This window comes from Botryllus schlosseri, chromosome 5, assembly GCF_051294905.1.
Source record: "Botryllus schlosseri isolate E-star chromosome 5, Bs_hap1, whole genome shotgun sequence".
Classification (NCBI taxonomy): Eukaryota; Metazoa; Chordata; class Ascidiacea; order Stolidobranchia; family Styelidae; genus Botryllus; species Botryllus schlosseri.
Genome location: NC_137240.1, coordinates 4,236,536 through 4,260,690, shown reverse-complemented (window position 1 = coordinate 4,260,690; position 24,155 = coordinate 4,236,536). Strand labels below are relative to the sequence as shown.

The window sequence follows — 24,155 nt, the reverse complement described above, 5'->3', positions numbered from 1 at the left end:
TTTTCAGAAATTTCAGACATACAAAACTGGAGAAGAATTCTCAAAAACCGGTAAATTTTTCCCACTTCATGATCGGTTGACTAAAAAAAAAAAAAAAGGTCATCACTTCCGCTCAGAGCTCAAAATCACGTTTTTCACTCCACATTGCCGGGTGGATGACTAAAAAAAAAAAAAAAAATAAGGTCTTCTTTTCGCTCAGAGCTGAAATCACCGCTTTTCCCTCCGAAATACCCGCCGGAGCTTCACTTCTGCGCTAATTTGCGGCATATCACTCGCAATTTGCTCTAAATCTGACCTAAATTTTCAAAAAAGAGGACAAAATCTCAAAAAAGAGGACAAAAGGGCGTCCTCCGAGGACACTTTCAAAAAAGTCAAAAATGAGGACAAATCCTCTTAAAAGAGGACGTATGGTAAGCCTATCTTAGCATGAACGCGTGACTTCATCGATTGTAAGACCAAACGAACAGCAATGGAACGAAGCGGTAATCGGATGGACCGCAGCCGACGAGGTAGAGCGATTCCGGGATTCACAACTAAAATCGACCGAATGGCGGATTCTTTCACGGCGATTGTGATACCGTTGGTCGACAATCAGTGAGGCAAATTCCTCTGTGCTTCACCTCGTTGTTGTTTATCTGCGTCGCCATTGCGCGTAAAAAAGACAAATTTCAAATTCATTGGTGATTATGAGGAGGTTGCGATTCTCTGGTATTATTAATATTTATATTTTCGGAATCAGTCCGATAATAGCATTCGATCAATACCAGCTAGTTCTGATGAATTGCGCTATCAGAGGTGGCGTTTCGCTATAATCCGTGCCCCACCCCTCCTTTTGCGCAATAAACAACAATAAACATGCAGATGGCTTGATTTCAGGAGAAAAACTGTTAAAAATTAGTCATTCATGAATATCGATAGAGAATACCAATATTGGTTTTCACAATTTTCTTTTCCTCATGCTGACAGATGGTCAGGCACTGCCTCACTTGCCTCTCCTGGCCGCCCGTCACTGTAGTAGGTAGAATAGCAACAAGGCTCTCGAATGCCACTGCTATCGAACGAAATCGGTGAGATCTAATCGCAACAGTGAACCAGAACTACTTAATTATTATCCACAAGTTTGGTGTGAATTTGATTAGTTTGTACAAATAACTATTCAAAATAAATAGCCTACATATATAGATTTCCGGACATAGCTTATGCTAACGGCATGTAGGCTACCGGATATGTGTTACACTGTCTCATCCGTGTAAAACACAGGCATTGGCAATATCTGGTTGCAATATATTGAGATAATTTCATAAAATATAGGAGGTATAGATACCGTGGCACCGTATAAAGACAATGAATGGCATAGAATTTTGTAATTTTTTGCGAGGAAGCTCACATATGTTTTCATTACTAGAGTGTAGTACAGGTGTATGGATAGAAAACGAGTTGCATCTCTTGGAATCTAGTTATTATCTGCGCTTTTATGTTGATTCTTTCATGTAGTTTTAAAGTCCACCACAGGAAGTTTCCAAGAATTACAGCTCGCTGTCTTACTTTCGAAGACCATCATGGCGAATACTGCACAAACCGCACTGTGTCTGCAAGTTATCGCCTGTCTACTTGTTCTCTGCAATGCAATCCGTAAGTGATTACCGTGCAATAGTCATCTGCTACGTGCAAACGATAACTGTAGGCTTAGTGATAAACAGCAACAAATTGATTTTTCTTGAAAATAAGATCATACTATTCATGTTGAAATAGGGTTGACTTCTATTATTTCAAAGCAAATTCTGCAACTGTATTTCTTGAAATACGTGGTCGTGTCTTGAAAATCCGCTCCTTCGATTTGATATGAACGAGTGCCGAGAATACATTTCCACAAATATAGGTGGTGGTGAATGTGATAATAACGCTTATGCGACACATTGGGTATATGATCGCTACAATTATGCCACCAAAATTGAGAAACAATTTTTTTAATGAACAGATAACGTCAAACCTGGTCATTTCTATCTACGTATCTTCAAGTTATTATGGACAAAATGGTTATGAATATCACGGGAGAAAATGGATTTTTGTAAACATTTCTAAGTCACCGTGATTTACCTTACTCATTCAACTGTTTTCCACAATCCCCAACAAAAAACATCTCTTTAGCAATTAGAATGAGTCTGCACAGTAAGATATTCCATCGCAGATAGCCATTCTGTTGATTTGAGCTCTGGAGTTTTATTGGTAATGACGCGGGATTGACTCGTGATTTCCGGAATTAAGAAAAATAGAAATTAGGTTATCAAAATGTTTGTATCAGTTTGCTATTGACAATTTAGCAATTAAAATGAGTCTCCGCAGTAGGATATCTCATCTCAGATGGCCATTCTGTTGATGTGAGCTCTGAGTTTTACTAGTAATGAAGCGAAACTGCCTCGTGATTTTACGAATTAAACAAATTAGGTTATAAACTATTTTGAGGCTTCGCGAAACCCCTGAAAATGCTTCGCGGACCCCCGGCTGACAACCACTGTTTTAATACATATAACACAATAGGTGGTTCTGCTGAGCCGAATGTCCAGCATATTGATTTTATTAGATTTGAAAATAAACCATTATAAGTTATAACGACGACCATATTTAGCATGCCTTTTCGGGTCAGGGGGTAGGGAAGGTGCGAACGTAGCGTTAGGGCTACCAAATCATGGAATCCGGAAAAAGGACACTTTTTAAAAATCACAAAAAATATTTACCGACAGTGAGAAAAAGCGATCTTGGTGTATTGACTAAAAAAAGGTCATCACTAGGATTCGACTCCCGAATGACTCTCTATAACATCCGCATTACCTATGTCGCGTCATTATGCCGATTTGCAGTTGACCCTGTCCATTAGCCTATAGCTGTAAAGGCTGTAAAGGGGGACGAATTGCCAAAAGCGACGACATTCAGGCGTCATCGGAGGACATTTTCAATTGCCTGAAAAAGGAAGGCAGATCCTCATAAAGAGGACGTATGGTAACCCTATAGCGAACATGAGGTTCACGTTCGCGTTCTTGATAGGTTCTGCACTGTAAACCGTTTATCGAAATTATTATTTTCAAGTTATTTCCACGTTTTGGGTTGAAATGATTTGTATTTCAACTTCGGATCACTCTCTGCATGGTGCTGGTAGCATCGAATGAAATTCATCCGGAACTAAACTAAAATGCACCTGGCCAATTTCAAAAATAGCAAACTCCGCCAGTTCTACCAATCTATTGGGAATTTACCGAAATTGAGAACGCATCATTGTCTAAGGTAAAAGTTGTGCTATTGCCGTGCATGTACACATGTAGATTTTAGGATTTTAGGATTTAAATATTTTTCAGATGAGACTATAAAGCGCTTTACATCATTAATAACAATGAAAATGATGATTCAAATAGGATGAGAAACAATCGATGCGGATTTATGAAACATTTAACAGGCGGGTTCTAGAATACAGGATCATATCCTCCAATCCTATTAAATATTCACATCGTTGTGTACATGCATTTGTACATCGTCCATACGTGAATGTAGTCAGGGGCAATTGATGAGCTCAAGCGTGACAATCAAGATCTGATATTCTCAAACGTCACAGGGTAATCTGCCATTGTTGCGTTTAAAAAAAAACTAATATATTTTGTCCCTCAAGAATGGTACAATGTAGGCCTACCCGTTAACAGTTATGTCGTTATGGAAATGTGAAATTGGAATTGTGACGTGAGGTTCGTGTTCGTGTTCGCACTCACAGTGAACCTTTGGTTTGTGTTCACACGAACCAGAACCTTTCAGGGGCTCATCCCATCCCCAGTAGGGGGGATAATAGCGATATTACGTCACGAATATACAGCATGGAGCAATGTAAACGAATGATGTCACAGTGTCTAAATCGAAAGTTTGGAGGGACATTAGCGTCTTTCGCATGCAGTCCCCAGATCTATATGCCTGTTTGCGACGCACATTACGGACTTCATAGTTCAGTATTAAGCAATTTCCATTCACTGCAAACCATTCACAGATAAACTTTTAACTCTAGAAAGGTGCACTGACGGTATAAATGAGGTGCATGATTTGGCTCATTGCAGTGTTTCGTTGCGTTTGGTAGTCTAGTTGGCAGTGTTGGGATCAAGTCACTACCTTCGAGTCACGAGTCATCTCGAGTCATTGCAGATTTTGACTCGAGTCAAGTCAAGTCACTCGATTTTTGGATGTGACTCGAGTCAAGTCGAGTCAAGTCAAGTCAAGTCAAGTCAAGTCAAGTCAAGTCACGAGTCAAGTCACAATTCAAGTCAAATTGAATTTTCGAAGTATGAGTGATGATTCAAAGTCATAACATTTTGCCAGCTGTGTGGAAAACAGATTAATTAACCTTTATCTTGAACCAAATAACGAATATAAGGTTAAATATACGAGCAAAAAGGCGTTGTATCGCACTAACAAAATACTTGAGTAACTGCATAGTTACATGCTACAGTCTGCTCTTATCAGCCAAAACAGAGGGCCGAATATGAAGCCTCGAGAAGTTTAAACAAATTGATATGGTACAATACACTAGTCATCTACACATCCGTGAGAATGTAAACGCCTAAACTATATTCATTCGATGTAAGTCATACAAGAGGGTTGGTAAAGATTAGCACTGCGCCAGCTAAGAAACAGCTATTAGATTAATCTACTACTACCACGGCAACGTAAGCTCTGATCATTTCGTTTTTGTTTATTTGTGATATAACAATGGCGGACCAGTGGAATTGAAACGTACAATAAGTGAAAGACTGGTTGCTCTCGTGTCACCGGCGTATCGCGAATTATCCGAACATACACATGATACAGTGATTCAGTCGACACCATTTTCTTATTGATGACTTGAAATTGACTCGTAAATTTTGCTCCGAGTCACGAGTCAATCCACATTTCTGAAGCGCCGAGTCAAGTCAAGTCAAGTCATTTTTGCAAAGTGACTCGAGTCAAGTCAAGTCATACGAAAAAGTTGACTTGAGTCAAGTCATGACTCGAGTCATCCCAACACTGCTAGTTGGTCCTCTTCACATAATACCATCGATTTCTGAATATATTGTTAGCATTCGTGAATTTATTGAATGTTGGTCGTATATATTTAGCTGCTGCACCAGATCGGGAGTCGTCATCCTTCCACTGGCTGTATGAAGGTATGGCAGACATCGAGGCCTCTGTAGAGAGATTTAAGAACGCGAAGACGCGCAAGGCTAAAAATGTGATCCTCTTCGTCGGCGATGGTATGGGCCTCACGACTGTCACCGCCGGCAGAATATTCAAGGGGCAGAAAGACAGCACGGCTACTGGCGAAGAGTACCAAACTGATATAGATAGAATGCCGCATACCGGACTTCTCAAGACTTACGGAGGTAATTCTTTCTCTGTGCAACATGGGCACCAACACGCAGCCCGCGGGCCGCATGCGGCCCACCAGGGCATATTTGCGTACCGCGACCTGATTTTAGATTTCGGAAGAACGGTTAGCAAAGCATTTTGAAATAATGAAATTGATATCAGTTTTTCAGCTTTATTCTGCTGTGCCCCAGTGTTGGGATCACTCGAGTCATGACTTGACTCGAGTCAGACTCGAGTCAACTTTATCGTATGACTTGACTTGACTCGAGTCACTTTGCAAAAATGACTTGACTTGACTTGACTCGGCGCTTCAAAAATGCGAATTGACTCGTGACTCGGAGCAAAATTTACGAGTCAATTTCGAGTCATCAAATAAACGGTATCGATTAAATCACTGAATTTTGTGAATGTTAGTATTATGCGCAATACGTCTGCTGTGTCACTTGCGAGAGTAACCACTAACCAGTCATTCACTGATTGTACGTTTCACTGATCCTCTATTGCAGTGGTCGGGAACCTATGGCTCGCGAGCCATATATGGCTCTTTTGGGTATAAGATACGGCTCTTTGCCGAATATTAATTTTTTTACTGAATTGATCAATATTGAAGCGACTTGTTGGTAAATTTTCATCACGGCCAGAATAATTAGTCTCGTGGCAGTATAAACATGTCTTTGAGAGGTAAAGACAATGCCGTCTTCACGTTTAGCGGCTCGGACCACCTCTTTTCAAAATCTCTAAATTTAAACTGCTGTAACGCCGGTGGCCAATATCACTCACGAATTCTATGTACCCGACTTGAAATCTTTAATGGTGCGATACGTTGATTAATCAAAGAGCATAGCATATGGCGACGCCCATTTCAAAATGCAGTTTTCAAATACAAATTGTCTTCCTGATTTACGGCGCGAAATGAACTGTTGTGGATGTGACATTCATAATTACAAACTCGATTTACAAACAACGCCATAATAGCTATCCACATTCTTAATTGGTAAGTAAAGCCCTGTGTAGTATCGGCGATAACATGTAGTGTAAGCGTGTAGCGCAACGTTATGTTACCACCGAATACTTTGAGAATTGAGAAGTCGATAACTATTAAGATTTTCCGAATCATTGTGGCAGTCACATTCTATTAATATCAGTTATAATAAATTCTAAGCTACTTACGATGGATTGTGTTATCAATGGTGAGGCTTGGCCCGTCAGTGCCTTACCTCTCGTTTCGAGCTTTATTTTCGAACAATCTATACCAGTTTTTACAGAGGAAATATGGCGCACACGAGGAATCCCATGTAGTGAGTTCGAATTAGTGCTACCATGACGTCACGAATTTTCAAGTGTGACGCAACAGTTGGTTGGCATGTATGGCTCTTTGGGAATTGAGACGGAAAAAATAGGGCCAATATGGCTCTTCGGACAAAAAAGGTTCCCGACCACTGCTCTATTGTTACACCACAAATAGATTGACCACAAACGTAATGATCGCAGATTACGTTGTTAGTATTAGGAGTTGCAATAGATTAACTTCATAACAACGTATCTCTGTTTCTTAGACGGCCCAGTGCTTAAATTCCACGGTGATCGCCTTTACCGACCCTCTTGTATGGTTTAAATCCAGCGAATATAGTTTGTGCGTTTATTTTTTCACGGATGGGTATAGTGCATTGTACCATATCAATTTGTTAAACTTCTCGAGGCTTCGAGCCGATTGGCTGCTAATAACAGACTGTTGCCTGTTGCTATACATAGTAACTCATGTATTTTATTTGCAGTTCTACATGTGCGTGAGCGATACAACGCCTTCTTGCAGGCATATTTAACTTTATATTAGGTATTTGATTCAAGACAAATGGCCAATTATTCTGTCTTTCACAAAGCTGGCAACATGTCATGACTTTGAATCGTCACTGATACTTCGAAAATTCAATTTGACTTGAATTATGACTTGACTCGTGACTCGACTTGACTTGACTTGACTTGACTCGAGTCACCTCCAAAAAACGAGTGACTTGACTTGACTCGAGTCACCTTCGAAATTCGATTGACTTGACTTGACTCGAGTCAAAATGTGCAATGACTCGAGATGACTCGTGACTCGAAGGTAGTGACTTGATCCCAACACTGCTGTGCCCACCATCACTTTTCGTCACTAGCTGATACGGCTTTGACCAGAGGTGGTCAGTAACGAAGTACTTCTACTTTTTTGAAGTACTCAAGTAGTTTTCCTCCTCTTCTGGTACTTACTCAAGTAGATCTGATTTTCTCTACTCCTACTTCTACTTCGTAATATTTTGTGATCTACTTACTTACCTTTCGCTCTTTTCAGTTTGTCAAGTAGAAGTAGTGTAATCCCCAAATACGAATGATAGCCTGAGGAATTTTGGGGCTGTCTTCACGGAGTATCAACATTTAATATTCATAAAAGTCAAGTAAAGCCCAAAAATTTTGTTGCGCTTTGCGCACAGTAGTTATGGAGTGACAAATATGTTTTCACGAAAATATCAGTGAATATAATTTAGATATCGGATTGCTTGGTTCCGCTGACACCGCATTGTGGCCCATATCAAATATTTCATCACGCTAAATATGGCCCACCATAACGTTTGAAACTACAGTTTCGCAATCTAGCAATTACCTATCATATCGTAATCTAGCAGCCTATTACGTGTCTTGCTAATCTGGAAAATCCAGCGTTTTTTAACGTTATACCTGTTGTAGCAGATCACCTTTAAAGCTTTATGGACAAAAGATATGAAATATATTTTTCTGCTTTTTAGAACTGGTATATGTATTTCACTTTCAATTTCAATTGCCAGTATCATACTTTAAGTTCTAATTACTTTCAGTTTTTTTGCCTGCACAACATACATTTTGAAGCATGAAAGCAAGTGTAGTAATTAGGGATGGTGTGAACCTATGAAAGGTTCAGGTTCGTGTGAACGCGAACCTTTTTGAAAGGTTCTGTGTGAACGCGAACGTGAACCTCATGACGTCATGTGACGTCATATTGCTAATTCCAACCCTACATTTCAGTGAAGTGACAGCCTATGCCCTATATTAATGTACATTGTACAAACACGATACCTAGATACGTTCTAAACATCACCAAATGTATCAACTGCATGGGGCAATGAAATGATATAATGATATCATAAAATCAATATCTTCCGCCACTTTGCCTACAATTTTGACGAGGAATTGCCTAGGAATATAAGCTTACGCGGTAACGGTCTAGGCCAGACCGGACAATGTATTCAGCGTCTGAGTTTAATTGCTACGTTAATATTGAGCAGAGTGTAAAACGGGTTTCTGTACTTGCTACCGATATTATTACACTTTAACAAGTTATACAGCAGGAGCCAACACCCCAATCGCACGGATTCGATTTGCATAATACAATAAACATATGACCCCTCAAGACTGCTAGATTTTTTACATCAGGCAACGATATCAATTCTACTGATTGGTTGAATAAGCATCATTCGCTGACCGTCTACACATGTAGTGTATTTCGCTCTTGATGTTGTGTGATTGCGGGTCAAGCTCACAGCAGAGAGTCACTAAATATTCTCAAACAGAAAGCTGGATATTTCGAGCAAACTTTTGTAATGAAGTGAAAATTGTAATATATGAAAAAGGTTCACAGTGCAGAACCTACCAAGGTTCGTTTGTGAACGTGAACCTCTAAATTTCCGAGGTTCGCACACAGAACGCGAACGTGAACCTCGCGTTCACACCATCCCTAGTAGTAATGCCTTTATTTTCCGAAAATAGAGCAACACTAAATATAACTTTTACGATCCACAATATTTGTTATTATTGTATACTAATCGCGCAAAGTGATGAAACCCTATCCTATACAACTTCTACGTATTGCTCTTCACCTAAACATGGGGCGTTATGTTATGGGGTAGGGCACTATGCCATGATATTCTCTAAAACGGGGTCTTCTAGTAAATAAAGGTTTAGATCGCATTTTCATGTCAATACTATAATCCCAAGATGCGAAAGAATGCTTCTTCTGTCGAAAATTTATACCTCCTGGGATGCATCAATACGAATCAGGCTCTATGCACCTTCCGCATAGCTCAATTCGCAGCTTATGACAATTTTTACAGTCCATGCGAACGAATTAAGACCGTTTTCAAAACTACCTCCTTACTTGAGGTGGCTCATTGAAGAAGTACTTCTACTCGTACTTGAGTAGATTTTTGGTCGCTACTTCTACTTCTACTTGAGTAGCTTTCTGGACTACTTTGACCACCTCTGGCTTTGACGATGGTAATACCATTCTATTGAGGAAGAATTAGCTTATATGAATGTACATTGTGCATGTACCGTTTAGCTAACCCTAATATCGATTCTTTAGTCACTGAAAAGTGTTGTCAGGTGGTGTCAGGTATCATGAGCAGATTATAGTTCAAAATAGCATGAAAGTGGTGATCATGATGTTTTTATTGTATTTGTATTAGAGTGCACGCACAGCGTTGTACAGACCTAAAGTTTAAAAAACGTGGTATCGTTAAAGGGGCACTGCGCTCTAAAAATGATGTGGTCTCAAATTGAACGTAAAAACGAACAAAAATTTTTGGCCGCGGCCATTTCCTTCAGAACGCCGCCGTAATGGAGCTGCAATTTACTGAAATTTCTACAAGACCAGCTGCCGCGGCTGCTTAACCCGTTACATGGCACGATGTCTTCATCGTCGCACTTGCTCGACGCGATTAGGTAGTCACGCAGAGAACGAATTTTATATAGTTGCCAGCCGATGTTATGAAGGAAATGTGTCTAAGTTTCGTTCTCTGCGTGACTGCCTTATCGCGTCGAGCAAGTGCGACGATGAAGACATCGTGCCATGTAACGGGTTAAGCAGCTGCGGCAGCTGGTCTTGTAGAAATTTCAGTAAATTGCAGCTCCATTATGGTGGCATTCTGAAGGAAATGGCTGCAGCCAAAAAATTTTGTTCGTTTTTACCTTCAATTTGAGACCACATCATTTTTAGAGCGCAGTGCCCCTTTAAACTGCGTGGTATATTTTATCTCGATATTAAATTGATGCGGCCCACGGGCTCATAGAAATTTGAAAAGTGACCCGCGACCGGTTTTTAATTGGCGACCCCTGCTCTATAATCACAGTCGATAATACAGCTACACTCTAAATTAGTTGCATTGAATAGGTTGTACCGTTGTTTACTTTCATCGATGTAGCAGTGTTGGGGTGATTCGAGTCATGGCCTAGCTCAAACTCGTGTCACCTTTTTCGTATGACTGATCTTGACTCGGTGCGGGGCCCCGCTCGGCGTATCAGAATCGTAGATTGACCCGTACCTCGGAGTAAAATTTACGAGTCAATTTCAAGTTATCAAGTAGCCTAATCGGTGTGATAAAGATCAGGACACCCATGGCCTTTTGATAGGCCATGAGGCACCGCATGGAGAAATCGAGTGTACCTGAGTGATTCCATTGCGATCGTGTAGACCTTTGCACTCTTTCGAGCACTTTGAAGAGCTTCTTGGATGTACGAGAACTCCAGAACTTATTCGGTTGTATATCTTTCAATGTGCTGTTACTACTCCGGTTTGCTCTAACGACGTCATAATGAGCGATACTCGAAAGCCTGCCCTGCGTCACTCGGGTATACTACATTTAGCCTTGCCCTAGTAAGCTAGTTGAATTAATATCACTTATCACTGCCCTTGGTGAAAGACATTCATCGGCTAAATTCGCAGTTGTGCATCTTCGTTATAACGCAACGAATAAGTATGCCTGTGAAATGGCTGCGGCCGCGGCCTCAATCTCAACCGGTACTTTTTTGCCAGTCGACCGCCAAACTGTCTCAAGGCCTGCAGCCGCTACGGCGTTGCTTTGCGGCTTCAAAACTACGAGCGGCATGACCGGTGTGGCGTCGGGAGAGGCAAATAATTGCACCGCACTACCTGGATTGGAAGTAAAATGCGCGTTGGAACACGCGAAGGATTTCGGTAACATATTAAATTTCTGAAGCTCTGACAGTTTTACGCTTTGCGTGACACACTGTCGACACAGGCAAGGCCACCGGCATCGTAACGACTGCGAGCGTACAGACCTCGACCACGGCCGCGGCATTCGCTAAAACAGTTAAGAGCAGATGGTATTCAGACATTTACATGTCTAATGCCTCTAAGCAGGCTGGATGCAAAGACGTAGCAGACCAGCTCATCGCGAAAGCAAAGACCTTGAATGTAAGCGTACTAAGCATCCTTACTGATTTCAGCTGACACCATGTAGATCTGCTACCGCGATTTAGTGAAGTCTTGTTACATCGTTTCAGGTTGTTTTAGGCGGTGGCCGTTCACATATGAAGCCTTATGGGAGCATCGATAGAGAATACCCCCATCATATTTACAGAGGATTGAGGGAAGACGGTAGGAACTTGATTGAGGAATGGATGACTGCCATGGAAGATGAAGATGCCCAGTACGTGAGGGTCACTAACAGGCGTCTTGTTATCTCGGTGCATACTTGCGTCTTGTAGAATCTTGCTCCTACAAATATTAACAATAGCAATCAAGAAGGTGGGGCGGATTCGGGCAATTTCTTGTGAAGCCCTTTTTTCAACCTGCAATTCAGCATGTTACATGGCTGCAGCCATTTTTGTAAATAAATACAACGTCTCGACTAAAACTCTTTTTTAAAGTACAAGCAACTAACATCAGCATTTGGGCGTTTTTGAGCGTCCTCGGAGGAACATTAACTTTTCTGGAGAAAAGAGGACAAATCCTCCCTAAAGATCACATGTGATGGGCCTATGCAAAAACTCAACCCTACGGCGTAGAACTACACAAATAGAATTTTATTGCCTGTCTGTCACCATTCCAAGACAACATGACAATTTCACTACACTGTCGCCATGTGGCGTTTGACATTTGGCAACCGCAACGTGGCTGAAGATAAGAAAATCCTAATATGTTTTGATTAGTTTCGTCATTGATCAGTAATTCTCCCAGTCAATATATCTCACGGGTCGATGTTACATTATACCAGTGCTTTTCAACCTGTGTGACGGTTCGCACTTGTGCGAATGAGAAAAATTGCAGTGCGAATGACGAAGGTGGTGCGAATAGTGCGAATGAAAATCCGGATCAAGTGCGAACGACGAAGGTGGTGCGAATGGTGCGAATGAAAATCCGGATCAAGTGCGAATGAAAATTGTGATTGATAGCTAACTTTTCAAATAAACCTAATAGGGAATTTAAGATCAGTGTAACATTTGTAGTTCCGACGCAATTGTAAAAACGTAATACGTGACGCACCACTAAGCGTAGCTCTCACAAACCGTAGTGAATTAATATCCCCGCACTATAATTATTACGTAACGAAAACCTGGTTTGGAAGCTGGTGTGGTGGCAGTATAGAGATCTCTAGTCTATAGTGACAGACATACAGTATATCAGTCTTCTGAGCCTGCCACAGGCTGAAAAAATGACGTCAAATTGACTTTCTGCTTTCTTTCGCTAAACAATCATCATATTTCGTAATAACTGCTCGATTAGTGCGAGGTACATGGATATTAGTAAATACCATCATTACAGACTCACATTTGCAAGTTACTGTAACGCAAATTTTTACCCCTTCAAGGGTTATTAAAGTATGGACCGCAAAGGGTATAATTTTGGGGCGACATGATGCCAGAGCTATCTGTTATTATGTAGGTAATATTCATTGACTTTATCACAAAAAATCCTGCAATCGTTTTTACATATCCAAGATCACTGTGGTGGGTACTGTAGCCAATAAGCCAGACGCGCATTAAATATGGCTTTATCATGAGAATTCATGATAAGATTTGTCCGACTGTTTTTTTTTTCTTCTGGAAAACATGGTCGAAGACCGTTGGGATGAACTAGTGTAGGGGTGTGCAACGAGCGAGTTCAGGCCTATGAGACTCATTCATTTCGAGGCCAATTCCTTCTGCGTCGGGGCACATGAAGACGTAAAGTTTTGGCGAACAAACGTCTGATAAAATGCGGTGCCGAAAACATAAGCGGCGACAAAACCTCGGTCTAAAAACTAACCGATGCTGGATAGCCAAACCTTTTGAGATAGATTGGATATGCTCCGTTGACCGCACGGAACAGCCCCGTTCTTGCAATCTGAGTAGGTAGACAGTAGTACAATTGCGATACGCATAGGCATTTAATTCTCGCTAATTTGAAATCGCGTGCGTCAAACATGTTTTGTAGAGCTGTGTTGGGTGGAATTGTCGTACGCGCGTTCTGTATGTCATACATGCCCGTAAAATCGTAGCAGACAACTGTAATATTAAAAATAAATTCCTTTTCACGGGTGAGGCTCAGGTCGCGAGATGCCGCAAAAACTCAGATTTTGGTGGTAGTCTAAAAGCTGCTTTACCGTTATTAAACTGTCATGAATTCTCAAGTTAGATGGAGCTAAAGAGTAGAACACACAGTATCCTGGGTTATTTGCTCTTCTCATAAATTTGCGAGACAGAAGTTGGAGCAACGTATCATCAGGTAGCGAGCTCTAATGGGCCTACTCTCCTTGATCGTTTTGCACCTTATGTTCCAAAGACATAAGGCAAAAGCCTCAACACAAATATGTTGGTTTTTCATCCTTTCGACAAACTGGAGCGTCGCGGGACCTTTGTGTCAGCTCTCTAAAACGATTTCTGCCAGCAGACATTTTTCTCTCGCGAAAAATACGCTGTATTTTGGACAGGAGTGCAGAACAGATTTTAAGACCTGACCATCCAAGCACTAGTAGACGTTCTTGTACAAATTCCCAACAACATTGTTTGGCCGAGAAGGGTTTTTGGAAATAATTGAAAGAAAAACGAGCGAAAAAAGTTGTCTTTTTAATGATACACTTGATAGCTTAAGCTACATAGCAGCCAATTTATGGCACATCTGAACAAAATATCATTAAGTAGGCCTATCCTCATCTTCTTTTTGTATAACAATTTTCGATTAGTCGTGCGAATGAAATTTATTTTACAAAAAAAGTGCGAACGGAGCTCAAAAAGGTTGAAAAGCACTGCATTATACGATTCTGGTGAAGGAAATGAAATGAAATATTCTAGAACACTAGATGGACAAACAACTGTTTTCACCATGCCTATAGATACGTATGGAACAAGGACCAGTTTGACGACATTGACCCTGACAAAATCGATTATTTGATGGGACTATTCGAGCCCTATAGAATGCGATACTCTTCCTATCGCGACCAAGATGGCGCTGGAGAGCCATCTCTGGCTGAAATGACTGAAAAGGTAAGCGGCCCGAACACCAGTATAACCGTGGCTTCTTCTGGGCAAAGGCCGCGATGATATCGATCAACAAGAGCTTGTGGATTATTCACAAAAATTCATTACTTCCAGAGTATGTAACTGTAAATATACCTCATACTCGATCGCATGATTGCGCGTAATTTGCTTAATGTGATTGCAATTTCTAAATTGAAACACGGCGATTAATTAAATCCTACTTAACTGTGTGTGTGTACACATCGTGTGCCAAAGTAGAGTCACGCGGATATATATTATTGCATAACCATTCTTTTAAAGGCCATCCAGATTTTGCAAAAAGATCGAGACGGCTACTTTCTTCTCGTGGAAGCAGCGCAGATAGGCCGCGCTCATCACTACAATTACGCTCATCTCGCGATGGAGGAGTTTGTCGACTTTGAACGGGCAGTAGGGGTATGCTTATAATTATAGCAATAACCATGTGCCCTGTGCCCTGTGCATACCCGATAAACGAGGACGGTAAGGTAAAATGACCCACCTAACTTTACAATATGCAATATTATTGTGTCCGAAATGTGATACATCTATGTTGGTATGGGGCTGATTGTGGGTGATTTGAGGACGGGGCTAATACATTGACATTAAACGTCAAAACTACTGTACCTGTTAAGTTCATTGTTCATAACCATACAAAGTTGGGAGTTGACAAAACCGCTTTAGTTTTGAATTGGCGCCAGTAACCAATCCCTCAGTCATAGCCAACAAAATTACATAACTTTAAAAACATGAAAACCATCTATCTTAAGCATCACCCACGAATAACAGTATGCGTGTCGCAATTTTGCCTATTAATAATGCGCTTATTTGCCGTATCCATTGCGCGATGATTCTCGGGCCATTTAAAGTCATTAAAGTCATCTTTTTTTTTATGCATCAGTAAGTCATGAAATCAATTTTAGCACAAAAACCGCATCCTTATGAGGTATATTAAGAAAGTTATAAAGTCGTATAAAGTCCTATTTTCCTGGTTAGGTCATAAATCAGCTTTTTAAGTTATATTGTCATATTTTTGAGTTATAAAGTCATATCGTTGTATAGTTTGGATAGAAATAACAATTTAAGCGGTGAAGCAATTAAGCACTAAGAAAGTAAGGCAGTTACTCGTTGGGGTAGCTGGTTGAATGCTGCTCAATATGATGCCGAGAGACCTCCACAAGTTAGAGAAATAGTCAATGCATAGGAAGGTGAAGGTGTTATTGTAAAGAGTGTCAAAAATTCAGTCAACGATCCGAAGTTGACTAGTCAGATAACAGAAATAGAAATATTTCAAATTTAATGCTCAAAATGTAAAGTTGTACGTACGCCATCAAAGAGGCCCATAATCATCTAAATGCCCTTGATTTCGGAAAATATCCACTTGAGCTCAGAAAAAGCGATTGGACAAAAAAGATGCGAAACAAATTATGGAGGTACAAAGACAAAGACATTTCACCAGGGTTTATGCAAAACTGCAGAAGTGTCAACCAGACATGGGGTAATCGCGATTAGTAATCGTAATCGATTACGACGATTACAGCATTTTGAAGTAATCGTAATCGCAATCGATTACATTCGAAAAAAATCTGAAGTAATCGTAATCGTAATCGACTACTTCCCATATATAATCGATTTTTTTTGTGAAAGAACGATTACTTTTTGTTTGTACAGGGACTATGACATAAACTGAATATTCGTGAACAAGAATGAGATAATATACCACCTTAGCGATAGCACAAACGTCTGTTTTCAAACGCCACTGACTCATTATTACGTCAGAAGTATTAGCTCCGCTCGTCATTGCGTAACTAGTATCCAAACATAGTAAACAGACATGCGATGGACATTGTAGTATGATTGTAAGAACACCTCCCGTGGTGTATATCAGGCTATCAATACACTACAGAAGCCGCTACCTCGCAGCAGGATATTGATCACCACTCTGCCTATAGATTCAAATAGTAACTTATGTATTAATGTTTGGTTGTGCTTAGTTAAACGCAGTTTACCATTGCTGCTTGGCGAGCCTGACGAAGATTCGGAATTTTTTACTCGTCGAATAAGACATTGCAGTTTCCACAACGAAGCATTACAAATAAACAGCTGCAGATATATATCATAACCGAGCCGTGCTTAGCCGTTTCTCGTAACAGCAGCTCGCTGTATATGTATTAAGTTGAAGGCAGAATTTTTATGTTAACTATATCTTAGTCTCATATAACTACTTGAAACGGGCGTCAATCGTTATTTCACAGTTCGTTACTTAGCATTTGAACCTGCCGCCATAACCATCCGCTTATATAGCCTGACATGTTAGCGTGGGTTGTAGCTAGAATCAGCAAATCAGCCAAAACAGCAATTCCCCTGTCCAACCGTTGGTCAATTTTCAAAACTGAATTTCGTCAATAATATTGGTAATTGCATTATATTACTATTCATTTATAACCTCTCTGAGCCCCGAGTGTCAGATTTACCTGTAAAGCTGGGGCACGTAATTCATATTCATAGCATCTGGTATGTTGTTATGATTATTATACTGTATGTTGTTAATTCGCGACCTCCAGTCCGTTGTATAATCACAAGATATTGTACTCGCCCAAACGTAGCAGACTAAAAGAATATTTTTTGTGAGACGCACACACAAATTGTCATGGCTTTAATCCTTTGTGGATGCGCCGGGTGACATTTGCATTGTGGGCCCAGATTGGAAGGACAGGAGTTTTTAATCACGCCCACTCAGCGCGGCTATTGATAATGGACGAATACCCTAAGTTTCGGCCAAGGTATTTCTTTGGTATCACATCCCGTGGAGTTGCGTGTTGGCCGAAACTGCATATGTCTTTTGGTGTGTTGTGGGATCGTGGTGCGGTAATGACCGGCTCCGAAATGCCTGTTCCCATAAAATATAGCCTATGTATGTTTTTTCTTGAGGGGAAGAGGTATGCATTTCAAACCCAGCTATCTACTGGAGCAGGGGTCACCAACTGTTTTGAAACAAAAAGCTACTTCTTGTGTAGTGTGTACTGATTATTGCGACGACCGACGGGTTACCACGTACTCCCGTCGTTTATCCTACCGCATGCAGAGACGTGATGATTATCGGGATATGGCACTTTTCTAACAAATGCAGAGATGTGATGATGATTGACACATCTGTACGGAATCCTATTCTTGCTTTACGCGGATTTCCATGTTTATTCGTTATTATCTTCGAAAAAAGCGCATAATCTAAATAGGGGAGCCCTTCGACCAGCGCCCCCCCCCCCCGGCGACCACCCACCTCGCCCACCCCAAAAGCCACCAATACTACAGCGACCGCGGGCGACTCATTTGGTCCGCGTTGGTGACCCCTGTACTAGAGACATTTGAATCGCAAAGCTCGAAAAACATTTTCAAGAATTAATTAAATTCTCGAAAATACTCTATAATAAATGTTGGTTTACGAAATACTTTTGAGTCCCCTTCGAGCACGCTCCCCACTCTATTAAGGAATTTGGGGTGCGGAAGGTAAAGACCTGGCAATAATGCAAATCGTTGGATGCGATAAATCATCCACTATAAAGTTGGGCAATTGATATATCATGACGTAATTACCAAATGACGCATGATGTATGAAGAAAGTTGATATCTCATTAAGCCTTTTCATCCCAATCCTTGTATTGTCTTCCCATATATCATTTAAGATTATAGTCCTAAGCAAAACAAATGTAATCGTGAGTAATCGTGATTACTTTTTCAATGTAATCGTAATCGTAATCGACTACTGCCTGATTTTGCTGTAATCGTAATCGTAATCGTAATCGCGTGATTCCGAAGTAATCGTAATCGCAATCGATTACATTCATAAAGTAATCACCCCATGTCTGGTGTCAACTCACATCAGCGTCTGTGGAGCGCTTATTTTCCTTACTAAAGTCATATTACGTCCAAATCGTAACTTCAAAGACTCTAACATTCCACACCACATGAAACTGTACTATACAACAGTGGTTTAAAATAAAAATAGATGTGTATTATTGTTATGTTGCGTATGCTCTACTCTTTAGTTCCGTGAGTGACGTTGTTCGCATGTAAAAGTACATGATTTTCATATAAAGTCATATAAAGTCATATTTTCCGAAAAATAAGTCATATTATTGATTTTTAAGGTCATATATAATTTTCTGCAACTCCAAATCCGCTCACGAATACGTACGTCACACGCGAAAGATGTCTTAAGGCGGATTCACAGTTTTCACACACCCGGCTCGTACGGTAAATTCGCGTGTCACGCACGTATCGAAAGATCGAATTCACTCATTCACGACTCGCGATTAGCGCGATCACCATACGGTAGCTGAGCGTCGGCCAACCGGGCGTATATTCACACAGGCGCGATCGTTCAAGCACGTTTGCAAGGGGCACAACCCGATTCCACTCCGGCTTGATATGTCGTTGTTTCAACATATGGATATATCATAGCAGATGTGACTTCCTCGAGTAGTTGTGTTTTCTATCACTTCCACGCAACAGCATAACTACTTACGTTTTGCACTACGTATTTTGAATATTTGCATCTATTGGCAGCAGTCGCTAAGATGCACCCTGCAATTTCAAAAGTGACCATATCCGTTTAACTGCGTGTCGTACCTCAGATAACAATTCGCCTATCACTGATCATTCCACCAAATCTTGTATGCCTTTCTATACAGAATTGAATTCCCAAGACCCCGATCATGCTATGTAGAGTAATCATGAAATATAAAAACAAATGCATACGCTTGAAGAAAGCAGCATTTGCAAACACATAATAATTTCCGCCAGGTCTCAGCGACTTCTCCATCTTATCTCCGTCTGATGTAGGGTCGTTAGCGGGTCGCCAACTCATTTCTTGCCATTACAGGTTGCAAAGAACATGACGTCGACAGATGACACTTTAATTATTGTGACAGCCAATAACGGACATGTTTTCACGATAGGTTCCGGTTATCCAGTCAGAGGAAACCCCATTCTAGGCGAGTCAAATTGCTATTACGGCTATGATATTGCTATGATATTTTTTTTCTGTCGCTATACTCATTAGCGCGTCCGATATAAAAGATCCAAAGTATTCGATAGTGCCTCACCTGTCGTCAGGATGAGAAAAAGAAAATTGTGACAACGTTCAGTGTCTATTGCTATATTATACCATTATTCATGAATGACTTGTTTTAATCAATTTTCCACCCAAAATTACGCAATTTACATGTTTATTGATACAAAAATATAGCACGAAAAGAGAGGTGAGGCACAGACGCTCACCTGTGATCGCGCAATCCATCATAAACAGCTCAGAATTTATAATCTCCGATATCGAATGCCGTTGTCGCCATTTTTTTCAAAATCCAAATACCTATAATGCCAGAGCACCATACACTATAGACCCCACTTATGTCGCCAAGGAATGTGATATTCCGCTTAGCTAGGTGCAATGGTAACGTAGGAAACAATAACAACAATCGCAGCGCAGTGAAACAATGCGTTATCGACTTTGCAAACTGACGGTGTGGTATGAATCGTGGAGTAGCGATGGCCAACATGTATAGTACTGAGAAAATACATTCCCGTACAGATGAATCTGTTATGCATTTTCCATCCATATACCTACCTTCAATTATGGATATGTATAGAATATTTTTTCGTTTTCTACGTGCGAACAGTGCGAATGTGATTAGAAACAAGTCACCAACTGAATCACCTATTATTTTGGATTTGTGTATTTGTTAATCTGACTCTATACGGGTCAGTGTGGCCTAACCAACCATGAGCTCAACATTTCTCAGGATTATCTCCAAACAATGACGCGCCAAAGAGAGCCCTTGACGGTAGGTATTTTACTTCAGCCGGATATGCCGACGGCCGTGGGGCCTCTTCTCCTCGCCCAAGACCACCTGTTTTTCCAACAGTTAAAGGTATGTTACAAATGCGCGCGCCTGGAACCGTTTCTCTTCAAATCTTCATAATTCTGTAGCTTTGCGTTGGTCCGCTTTGTTGCAGACTTCGTCCTCTACAATTTTCAAGCTACTGTTCCATTTCGGTATTCGAGTCACAGCTCAGAAGACGTGCCTGTCTTCGCAAGTGGGCCTTGGTCTCATTTAGTAACCGGGGTACACGAGCAGAATTACATCGCGCATGTCATGTATTATTCCGCGTGCATAGGTGAGTCAAGGTGGTGATCGTCTGCACTCTGCAGTATGTGGTGACTGGAGAGTACGGCTGAGCGCAATGATCCGAGTATTTGAATCTGAATCTGATTTCGGAAGATTTAAGTCGAGTAGTTACTGTAGGGATGGTGTGAACCTCTGAAAGGTTCAGGTTCGTGTGAACGCGAACCTTTTTGAAAGGTTCTGTGTGAAAGCGAACGTGAACCTCATGACGTCATATGACGTCATATTGCTATTCCCAACCCTACATTTCAGTGAAGTGATAACTTATTTATACACGATACCTAGTGACAACTCTGGCCACATAATGCCACAATGCTGAATGACATATTGACGGTTTAAACGTCGCCAAATGTATCAACTATCGGACAATCAAAAGAAAAAATAATTAATTACATAAAATCAATATCTCCCGTCGGTTTGTCAACAATTTCGACGAGGACTTGCAAGGGAATACATATGCTTACTGTCTAGGCCAGACCGGGCAAGGTATTCGCCGTCTGAGTATTGCTACGTTGATATTGAGCATAGTGTGAAACGGGTTTCTCTAGGCCTACTTGCAACCGATATTAACAAGATATAGCCTACAGCAGTAGTCAACACTCCAATCACACGGATTTGGTTTTTATGATACAATGAACCTATGAAATCATGATTGACCCCGTTCGACTGCTAGACAACGTTATCAATTTCATTGATTGGTTAAATATAAGCATCATTCGCTGACTACCTACAAGTAGCGCATTTCGTTCTTGATGCTGTATGATTGCGGGTAAAGCTCGAGCAGAGAGTCAATAAATACTCGAACAAACTTTTGTAACTGAGCTAGTAAAATTTTTGAGATTGTCAAGGTGCATGCTCGTTTAGTGTTGATTTTTTAAGCTGCCAGCGCCATGCATATAGTGGCCCGCAGTTGAAATGCAATAACTTTCAATCAAAGGTGTTATAATGAAGTGAAAAATTGTAATATAAAAAAAAAAGGTTCACAGTACAGAACTTACCAAGGTTCGTTTGTGAACGTGAACCTCTAAATTTCTGAGGTTCACACACAGAACGCGAACGTGAACCTCACGTTCACACCAGTTAGAGACGAATTTTCGAGGGCTGAAATTATGCGCACCTTGCCGCTAGGAAGATTATAGTTTCGATGCTATTTTCAATGTGCGAGCCTTGAAACCTCGGTTGTTCGCATCGCAGCATACGAAGCATGTGGTACCAACCTATATGCCTGAGATGCCTGTGAAGTCTTGATCAACCCATAGCATTGTCACGAAGTGCGAGAATATAGGTAGGATAGAGACAAATACCAAATTATCTTTAATGTGATGTAGAACTGCTGGCCTTTTAGTCTTTGCTGTCACACCAATTGTATATATCTGAACTCTCCACAACTTTCTTACTGCTACGACGTCATATAGTGGGTGATACTCGAGAAACCGACACGACTTCAAGCTTGGTACCCGAATCATAATCACTCATTGCTCAATTTTGCCCAGCTCTTATTGTGAGTAACGAAGTATAGTTCTACTGTTACGAAGGACTCAAGGTTATGTTTACAGACTATACTTCCACTTCTACTCAGCATATTTTAAGGCAAAGCTACTCGCTTTTTTCACTTTTAATTTTGTAAAGTGTAAAGTTTTGGGGTATGTTTGCGTCACCTCCATGTTCGCAATTGTCATAACAAGTGTCCGAAATGAACCTGTATCACAGCTGTTGAAAATATTTTCGAAAATATCACCTCTATTTCTAGTGTCATTCGTTATTTTGCTTTGCAATTTCGGAACTTTAACTGCCAAAAGTATGCGATCCCTTGACCAAATCTATTTTTTAGATCAATACTTACTTGAGTTCGCTTCAGACGTTCGTTCTCTAGTTTTTACATGTACTGTACAGTACATCGGCACTGCAGAAATTTATGACATTACTTCAACTTTACTGAGATACCAATGTTGACTATTTTTACCGCCTCTTATCCTATGCCACCTATTGTGATACTTAATATCTATTTAGGACCTCATGCATATTATGAGCATTGTTTGGGGCCATCGCCTAATGATCGGACTGGGGCGTCCGATGGCAAATGGATTAATAGTGGAAAGAGGTCAAAATCTCGTCGATAGAACCCGGATCCAAAAGCCATTATCACGGACTGATGAATTTGATCAGTTTTCAGTCGAGGGACTCATCCGACTACAGTACTATAATCATAACCTAGAAAATGTCTATTTAATCAATGCCAACAGTTGTCTGTATAACAAATTCGGAGTCAAGGCACACGAATATATCAACTACGCATTTTGCAATCTGATTGAAGTTGCTTATTCGATGCCTAACCTTGCGTGTGTGTATATGTTTGTGCTGTTACTGTAAAATTTACGCGAAGAATGAAGATAAGAACCTTGAGTGCATCATTCATCTTCGAACCTTCGACTTTATCCAAGGGATGTTGCCAGGGATATATATAACTAGTTCTATATGTTCTATATGTTGTTAGAAAAATGCATATATGCAATGAGATTTCCGTTTTATGATGCGATAAATAGTGCTCGCTCCAGTTAAACATATATGTAGGTCGGCGACAACGGAATTGTACATGTACTGTACAGTACATCGCTCTTCCACATTCTACAATCGGGCGCATGGGCGGGACTATAAGATAGTAGATATATGTAGGCAGACATGTAAGAACTGATCGACGATTCTATTGCATGACAGGCCATGTTACTTGTTATGGTTGGACTGACGCTATATCTTGCTATAGCGTACACAGTTAGAAGAAAAAGTTTGTATTCACACCCTAAAGGTGGTACGCGGCAACGGATCCTAACTCGGAATTATATCACGGTTATAAATCCTACGCGCATACCTTCCTACGTCCATAGGTGCAAGCATCATTTGGAATCAAATATTTTGTTTGATTTATACCACGAATATAACTATGTATATTCGAACCCGCACATCACGAGTGGTATATAGGGGTGTGAATACCCACTCTTTTCGCGAAGAATGTGCACCGTTCGGTAGGACTGTTCAAAAAAAAAATTCCTTCAGATTTCACTGGCTACTTGATAAAATTGTTAGGTTGGTTAAAAAACGCTTCACACCGACTTTGGCTCAATTTCAACCAGCAGAAGCGAGATTCGTGCAGTAGAAAGTTTTGAATTTATCATTAAGAAACAAAAATCAAAAATTTCAAATTTTTTCTGTCGACCCCGTAAAATTGTTAGGCTGTCAGTAAAGATGATGCATACCAAATTTGGCTTAATTCCAACCACTAGAAGCGAAGTTATCGCAGTAGAAAAATTTCTA

The 24,155-nt window shown here is 40.6% G+C and overlaps 1 protein-coding gene across 2 annotated transcripts; it reads left to right on the top strand.

The window, feature by feature from the left end:
• Nucleotides 1-1,473: 1,473 nt before the first annotated feature.
• Nucleotides 1,474-23,254, top strand: LOC145439619 (alkaline phosphatase-like). Of its 2 annotated transcripts, XM_080317128.1 has the most exons (11): nucleotides 1,474-1,632; nucleotides 5,127-5,390; nucleotides 11,198-11,359; nucleotides 11,424-11,599; nucleotides 11,689-11,834; nucleotides 14,499-14,649; nucleotides 14,944-15,078; nucleotides 19,544-19,655; nucleotides 20,463-20,591; nucleotides 20,677-20,838; nucleotides 22,857-23,254. In XM_080317128.1, the coding sequence occupies exons 1-11, from the start codon at nucleotides 1,560-1,562 to the stop codon at nucleotides 22,964-22,966; spliced, it is 1,620 nt and encodes a 539-aa protein (XP_080173254.1). In that variant the 5' UTR covers nucleotides 1,474-1,559; the 3' UTR covers nucleotides 22,967-23,254. The 2 variants fall into 2 exon arrangements, with proteins under 2 accessions (XP_080173254.1, XP_080173255.1); XM_080317129.1 differs by lacking the exon at nucleotides 5,127-5,390 and having other exon boundaries at nucleotides 1,478-1,632.
• The last annotated feature ends 901 nt before the right edge of the window (nucleotides 23,255-24,155 follow it).